This window comes from Cyphomyrmex costatus, unplaced genomic scaffold (assembly GCF_001594065.2).
Source record: "Cyphomyrmex costatus isolate MS0001 unplaced genomic scaffold, Ccosl1.0 scaffold378, whole genome shotgun sequence".
NCBI classification, from domain to species: Eukaryota; Metazoa; Arthropoda; class Insecta; order Hymenoptera; family Formicidae; genus Cyphomyrmex; species Cyphomyrmex costatus.
Window position 1 is genome coordinate 198,488 of NW_017277972.1, and position 8,822 is coordinate 207,309.

General features: G+C 35.2%; 1 protein-coding gene across 1 annotated transcript in view; it reads left to right on the forward strand.

Moving 5' to 3' along the window:
• Positions 1-6,164, forward strand: part of LOC108776782 (plasminogen activator inhibitor 1 RNA-binding protein) — a 7,176-nt gene extending 1,012 nt beyond the window's left edge. The window contains exons 2-6 of the mRNA XM_018543494.1: positions 861-1,014; positions 2,332-2,514; positions 4,644-4,715; positions 4,822-5,311; positions 5,598-6,164. Coding sequence (XP_018398996.1) covers positions 861-1,014; positions 2,332-2,514; positions 4,644-4,715; positions 4,822-5,311; positions 5,598-5,681 — 983 coding nt within the window. The 3' untranslated portion in view covers positions 5,682-6,164. The remainder of the gene's footprint in view (positions 1-860; positions 1,015-2,331; positions 2,515-4,643; positions 4,716-4,821; positions 5,312-5,597) is intronic.
• Positions 6,165-8,822: the final 2,658 nt, after the last annotated feature.

An 8,822-nucleotide genomic window follows, 5' to 3' on the forward strand; every position in this document is an offset into this window, starting at 1 on the left:
CCCCCTCCCCCCCGGGGGACACGTCCAGGAGTACCGGCGACACCGGCGTACGATTCAACGTCAGATTCCTGCGCGATCGCGCCGGCGGTGCGCGGCGTCTCGTGCGGCATTGTCCTTTGTGGTTCTTGGGAGTTGTATTGTCTAGCTGTAATAGGTACGCGCGTACGATGGGCTTCTGTTACTTGAACGGCGATATCTCGGCGGCGTGATATCAAGTTTGTGAGTAGCCAACAGCTGTAAATACGAACAGCGTCCGTAATCGCTGAAAATCTGTGGGTGTCCATTGTCCTGCGTGCTCATTTAAGGAAATATATTTGTAGGAGGATACATGGAACGCAAGAGAACTTTTTTTCCCTCTGTAACTGAAACTTCTCATGTAATGAAATTGCGTGGCTCTTATTAACAAATTGTATTATGACCCTTTTTGTTTTTTCTTTAAAGGTATTTAAATGTATTTCCTCTATATATATATATATATATATATACATTATTTTAAAATGATAATACTGTTTTGATATTTTGAAATAATGCATAAAGTTCTTGTATTTTAAATTAATTTGAAGTCGTTTGATAAATTTTAACAGTTAAATAATCATATTACGTTACTTAATTGACAGTGTCATACCTGTTTCTGTCAATTTTGGTTCAAGTTACTCTTTGTCTTTTTCTAATTCTTAGAACCAAAAAGAGACGAATAGTTAAACTGACGACGAATGAGATTAAAGTTAATCTACATTGGTGGAAGCGGAATTGTTGGAAGCATTTCGAGTAATTAATAATAATGCCTATTAACTTAAGTTCTCCCGTTTGAGAGCAATATTTACTTATAATAATTATATGCTTTATGTTGATGTTCTCAGCCGATAAGAAATCCGCTCAATCAAGAGCGAGCGGAGGTGATCGGAACGTCAAGTTCTCTGGGGAATCTCGGGAGGAGCGCAACAACAGACGCAACCGAGAAGACGGAGAAAGAACACTTCGAGGACAAGGAGAGTTCAGACGGGGACCTCCTAGGTTAGTTTCAAGATAAGATTAATATCTTAATAGATAATCGGTAATATTATAAGATCATATTTTAAGTCAATGCAATAAATATATTTTGTATTGAAATACTTGTCAAGTTCTAATATTTGATCTGTGTAAGTACTGAAATATTTTCGTAGAAAATCAAATATCTATTTCCAAAATGTAATAGAGTTCCAATTGGAGTAAAGTTACTATATTTCGTGTAAATCTATTCATAGATAGATGCAGTACCCATTTTTCTGGTCTTCGTCTTATTTTTGTTTCTGTCGCTGTGAATTCTCATGTTATCTGCTCAAAATGTCTTTTATTAGCTTTATGTGGAACGCCGGGGATCGAACTCTGATCTTTATATTGACAATCAAGTATACTTTATCACCGAGTCATTTAGCGTCTCGAGTTTAAGTTTTTTAAAAAGGAGGTGCTCGATGCATGTCGATATAAACGTTGTAATCCTTCTTGGTATTCCATGAATAACAAAAACAGGTCCCTTACTTGTATTGTCAAGTGAAAAATACCCATAGTTTTTTCTTAAAAACATATACATGCATAGATAATTTAACGAGTTTAATGAATCTTATATTTATAGTAATAATAATTACAGTCAAGAAGGGGACTTACGATAAATCTTAAACCATTCATGACCCATGCACACATACATCCTTTTCTATCATCCTAAACTTAACCTATGATTAGTAACATGATAATATTAACAATATTAACCTTTTCTTATCCTATTCTATTTATTTGAACATTTTGTACTATTTTCACAGCCACAATTCCTCATAGATAAACCACTAGCCTTTTTTCATAACAAACAACTACTCTTTCCTATCCTTATCCTTTTCTATCATTAATTCTCTCGCATTATCTTTACAATTATCTTTGACCCTCCCCCGAATCTTATTTATATATATATATATATATATATGCAATAAGAGCGAGATGTAGAAACCGAGGGGGTAACCACTTAATGTAATCGTGGGATAGAGTTCCTGAAATCAGTATAAGATTTATATGAGATCCTTATATATAATTACATATGCAATTACAAGGAATAATTGTATAATATCAGATTAATTTCGCTAAATAACTTCATATGTATAGTGAAGAAAATTATTTTTCATCAGATGAAATCGTATGAAATCAAATAAAATCATGTAATCTGTGGGACAATATTTCAGCTAGTGGTTACCCCCTCGGTAGAAACACATATTCGGATCCATTAATATTCACAATTACATATTCAGATTTCTGAGCTTGAGATATTTTTTTCGCACTTGTAGCAACTATTCCGTTTTATTTCAGCGAAGGCCGCGAGGCACGCGAGTTCCGAAACTCGAGCGAGACTCCACGTGGCGAGTATGGCGAGCGCCGTGGCCGCGGTGGTATGCGGGGTATGGGCCGCGGACGTGGTGGCCCTCGTGGACGCGGCGGCTTTGATAATCGCGGCAAACGCGAGTTCGATCGTCAGTCTGGTTCTGATAAAACGTAAGTATCAAAATACACATGCACAGGGAGAGGGAGGGAGGAAGGGAGGGGGAGGGAGAAGAGAGAGAGAGAGAGAGACGTTACGCTCGAGTATTTCTTTATAATAATGCTTGCCTCTGGGGGTGCGCGTCTTATCAAGGTTCACTGTAAAAAAGAAAGTGTTAATTTTAACTCAAAGACGTTGAGTGGATTTTCTGAGACATGCAAAAATGTTAACATTAATACAAAAAAAAATGTTAATTTCAACATTTTTGCATGTCTCAAAAAATCCACTCAACATCTTTGAGTTAAAATTAACATTTCATTTTTTACAGTGTTGTTACGTCCGGTCGAATTTTTTTCAGAGCACCGACAAATGCAATTCACGTCCACTTTGCTTTCCATTTGTATTTTTACGCTTAACTTCATTGCTCTTTCTAGTTGCGACATTGTACTTTGTGTTATACACGACGGTAAATACAACACAGGGTTGCCACAAGTCAGGGAAATCAGGGAAATGTCAGGGCATTTGAAAAATGCGTCAGTAAATCAGGGAAAGTCAGGGATTTCAGCGCACTTTTCGGGAAAAATAATATAGCTGTAAAGAAATTTATTTATATCACGACGCCACTATCGATAAAAATCATTTCGCTTTGTTCTTCAAGTCAACTCGGTTGCTAAAAAAAGATCTTTGTTTACAAAAATTTCAAAATTGAAGACTAAGAAGGCAAAACTTTTGGCAGAAAAAACTAATGAACTAAGTGCTCTTGATGAAGAAATAACATCACTGATGTCATTAACATTCGATTAAAAAACTTGTACAATTTTTTATATTGCAGTATTTAAGTTTTCTTTAAGGATTTGAAATTTTAGTTATGTTAAAAAGCTAACATAAACTTGTAAAGATTTAAAATGCTTTACTAAAAACATCGAAATTTTAAAGTTGTCTGTTCTTTTGTTTTATATAAAAGAAAGTTCTATGTCACTTATGAACAAGTGAGTAAAATAAATATTATTCTATAATTTTATGATTTTTCTTTCAAATATGTTAACTTTTATAAGCAGATTGAGATTTTAATAAACAGATCATAATTTTGATAAAAAAGAAACTGTATTCATTGATTTATGTTCCTTATATTTTAAGTAGTAAAAAGAAAGAGGAAGAGGAAAAGAATCATGTTCATACACGAAAGGAAAAGACAAAAAGTACTATTAACTTAACGATAAAATGTAGTATCAGCAACATTAATAGTATTATTTATTAATAGTATTAATAGTAATAATAATATCACGTTCGAACAATTTTAAAAAACAACAATAAATGTACGACCCTTACGAGCAATAATTAGATCTTAAAAATTAAAATATCATAATATTTAGATTTAATATAATCTTACAAAGACATCATACATAAATTTTCAAACGTTTCGGCTACACAGAGCCTTCATCAGTGAATTACAATAATTATTAACAGATTCAAAATAAATGGAACCATAATTTTCGGTAACAGTTAAATTATGTACTAGGAATTAATAACCTTCTTTATTGGTGATTTGAAGGACACCAATAAAGAAGGTTATTAATTCCTAGTACATAATTTAACTGTTACCGAAAATTATGGTTCCATTTATTTTGAATCTGTTAATAATTATTGTAATTCACTGATGAAGGCTCTGTGTAGCCGAAACGTTTGAAAATTTATGTATGATGTCTTTGTAAGATTATATTAAATCAGTATTAATAGTATTATATTATAACATTAATTTAATTACACTGTTATGTTACTCGATCAACAAAATATTTAACAATTTTCAAATCAGGATGAAAATACAAAAAATATTTCAAAATATTTATTATTGAAAGTCAGGGAAAATTACAAAATTTTGTCAGTAAAATCAGGAAAATGTCAGGAAATTTTAGGATGAAAAATTTGTGGCAACCCTGCAACAGCTTATCGAATACTTTTTTTAATATTTATTATAACTTGTTACATAATCATGTAAATAAGCAAAAATGATAATTTCTCAACAGAAGCATTTGCAATGAGGCATGCATTGTTAATTACTAAACATAATAATAACAATATAATGCTATGTAGCTTGTTCAGTGCACCATAATTTAAAGCCTATTTCACATTTGTCTATTAACAGTGGAATTAAACCAGTGGATAAAAAAGATGGTGCTGGCAGCCATAACTGGGGTACTCATAATGACGAAATAGAGTAAGTAATTTAAGATATTATAATTAATAGTTCAAGTTTCCTACAACAGCTGTCTTTGAACAAAAAAAAAAAAAATGTGATATGTATCTTGATTTTTGTTTTTTAGAGAGAGCCTGAATCAAGAAAGCCAGGATTGGGCCAATGATAAGCCGGATTCCGAACCTCAAGCGCCGACCGAAGTTAAAAATGGAGAAACAACCACGGATGCGACCGTTGAGGAGAAACCGGTCGAGGAAGAGACGCGCGAACTCACCCTTGACGAATGGAAAGCTCTGCGGAATAATAGAACAAAGCCTCAATACAATTTGCGAAAGGCCGGCGAGGGTGAGGATCTGTCGCGTTGGAAGAAAATGTACGCGCTTGAAAAGAAGAAAGAGGGCAACGAAGAGGAGGAAGAGGAGGAGGAGGAGTACGACGCGGCCGCGGAGTATCCTCAGCGCGTTGGCAGACAGAAACGTGTATTAGGTATCGAGATCCAGTTCAGTGATTCACGACGTGGTTCTGGCGGTCGCGGTCGAGGTGGTCGCGGTCGTGGCGATCGCATGAACGGACGTGGATTTGGAAATCGTGGTGCTCCCAGGGACGGTGAGACACGCGTGAGTATCAGCATTTAAAGATTGTCCGAACGGCGTTGGTGATCGTAGATCACCAACTAGTGGATCACTTGATCAGGTGGAGCCATTTTCGGTTGCTTATCACGAAAAATCGCGTGTGGGTGCAGGTGGGATTGAACTCTACAGATCGTGAGTCAATCGCACCGAGCAACGAGCCATTCAACACTCAATGTTTAATTATGAAGTATTTTTCTGCTTCGAAGAAGAAAAAAAAATATATCGAAAAATAACATAAAAATAATACACGCTTTTTCTTTCTTCTTTACAGTCACAGAACGAACAGAGGTCGCCGCGAAGTCGTCAGAACGCTCCAAAGGTAGACGACGAGAATGACTTTCCTTCCTTGGGATAGGTAGCTTCATCTGTTGACTAAGCAACATCCCACCATTTACCATCACCATCAGTACATTTACTACAGATAAAGCTACAATAACTAAAACAAAATATTACTATCGAGAATTTTGCGTTAGTGATAATAACATTATTAATGCATAATACAGTACACCGTTACAGAAAAATGAGATACGTAATATTATCTAAAAATTCCTCTCGTGACCTGAATGTCACAATTACGTATTGACATATAATCGTACACATGAAAAGTTGCATGATGTATGAAGGGAAAAAAAAACACACAAATAGATAACGATCCTTTTTTGTACTTGTGGAAAGCCATTTGTCTGTAACTAGTCCGAGACACTGGCCAACGGACGACAAACGATCTGTGGAGAGTGGAGCATACAGTCTCTTGTTAATAATTTCGAATCCATAATGATGACAGGAAGAATATACGGAAGATAGATAGAGAAAAAGAGAGAGAGAGGGGGGGGGGGGGGGAGAGAAAGAGAGTTTAAGCGGACCAGCAAGCGTAGAACGTTATGGAGTATATACTTCAAGTTACAGTTTCAATCTGCTTAAATCCGAAATCGAAGATAATAATTGTCGAAAGGGGAAATTTTTGCTGTACACAACAAAAGCGGAATGTTGGGCTGCGGTATCGATTTTGATCTCGATGTCGCGTTGAAAGGCCTAAAGGAGGCTGGATGTAGCATCGATACGCGTGGGAACATGTATAAATATCTCTTTTTAGGCGTAAATTTTAAACGCACTTTCTGTTTTATAAGTTTTATACGATTTGTGGAAAAGAATAATCCTTCCTTGTAACACATCATACACGTACATGTACACATACACTGGCGGGTTCAATTGCTCGCCATGCGTAAGATGTAAGAAACTTTTAACAGGGAGGGTAGATTTCTATTTAAGAAGATGCATCCTAAATAAATCATCTACTTAGAACATGCTAAGTTTGACACACATATATATATATACGTACATATATATATACATATACCATATATGCATATATATGTATGTATATGTATACATAGAGAGAAAGAGACTTCCCTTTTGAAGATGTAATCGATCTTGTGCGAAGTTAACATTTAATATCTTGAACACACATTGACACAATTTTAGGTTATATACAAATACATATATATATAAACACTTGGATATGTATACATATATGTATTCTATTATAAATCGCAAGAAGTGAGAAACGTGATACGCGCAGAGAGAGAGGGAAGAAAGACGGAACGAATGAGTACTCATACTATTATGTTACACTTATGCGTTCTCGTATTCTTAATTACAAACTAATTAGTTAAATATTTGTTATACGATTTAAAAAAAAAAAAAAAAATTATCGCAGTCAAGATTCACCTCATATCCATCATAGAAACGGAAAAAAAAGAAGATAACAGAAAGACGTTACGAAGCTGTTGCAGCTTAGATATATGTGTAAATAACATTTACAATAATAAATTGTAACAATAATCGGACACTTTGAGCTCGATTAACTTCATCAGATAAGATTATTCTAAGCAGGTTCTTTCTCTTGTTTGCACATCTGTACAGAAAAAAAAAAAAAGAAAACGTAAGTACAAAAGTATACTATTATATTTTAAATGTCGCGGAAAGAAAAAAAAGGATCCGAATCTGAGAAAAATTAACTCTCATTGAGACGTGTTATGCTAATAAAGTTGTAAATGTAATTATTTTTATTGTAATTTCTTCTCGCTATTAACAATAACTATCGTTCCTTTCATGACTAACCGGAAGATAATCGATTTGACGTCGTCTATCTTGCAATCATTTTTCTTCCCCCCTCTTTTAATTGCCGCCACGGTCTTCGAACGCTATTTCAATATTCAAAGCTAACTTCACGTTGTTCGGTTCGCTTCTTTCTCTTCCTATTCAAGCTAAATGGAATAGCTTAATTTTTACTTGACAAATTGAGCGTGTAAATACACATGTTTTATCATTAAATTTCGTACTTGAGTCTCAATCGTGAATATGCGATCATATTTATTAAAATATCAGATGTACCTTTCGTCGGAACGTGAAGTGGGTTATAATCGCTCGAATATCGGAGAATATCGCATGAATATGGATACGTGCACATATCCGCAGGTACACAGATAAATGAATAAGTACCTTTGACTGTAGTCAAAGATAAATACACGCATGGTGCCCCATTTACCCCCAAAAGATCACAAATTCTCTCAATACAGAATACTGAGATTATCAATGATCAAGTCGTCGTGAAAATTTATAAACATAGCTCTCGTAGTGTAACAAAGATTCGTCCGAATCTCGAAACTTGTCAAGTAATCTTTCCAATATTACGTTAACGAACTTTGTAAGAAAAATTATCTCGACTCTATTTTTTAGGATTAAAAAAAAAAAAGATTTTCAAGTTTCGAACTATTATGATTGCCGAGGGAGTATCGCTATACTTCGCGGAAGTATCTGTGAACAAAAAGGAAAGTTTCGGAACATCCCATACGTATATAGCAGCGGCGTAACTTCAAAATTTGGGCCCGGGGGCATAACCTCTTGAAGGGCCCCCCCCCCCCCATGCGGAAGGATTGTTTAACCGAAAAACGTAATTTTATTTTTAATTCAACTAATTAGTTTTTGTAAAGTTTTACCAATTAGTTAAATAATTATATATACTTCAAATAATAATAGACACAATAAGATCTTTGCTTTAAGTTTTATCAAATAATTTCTGACAAAATTTTAGCGTTGACCGTAAAAATGGAATATTATGGTGAGTTTTTGAGAAAACCTGTCAATCAAAATTACTAAAATAGGCGTTTTTAATATTTTTACGTTAGTTACATCTGTCGGTTTAGAGATATACTAAAAACGACTTGTAGAATATCAAGACGAATGGTTATTTAGACGACGTAATTAAAAAGTAAAATTCAATTTCAAAGGCCCCAACGAACCTCGGGGCCCGGGGCCGTTGCCCCCCCCCTCCCTGTAGTTACGCCACTGCCTGCATATACACACGCGGAATACGTTTGGAGTACGTGCGGAAGCGAGAGGGAAGAGGTAGGTAAAGGAGGTAAAAAGAGACGCGCTCGCGGAGAGTCGCAAGTATAGAATAGAGTCCGGCTCGTCGGGGGGGGGGGGGGGGGGG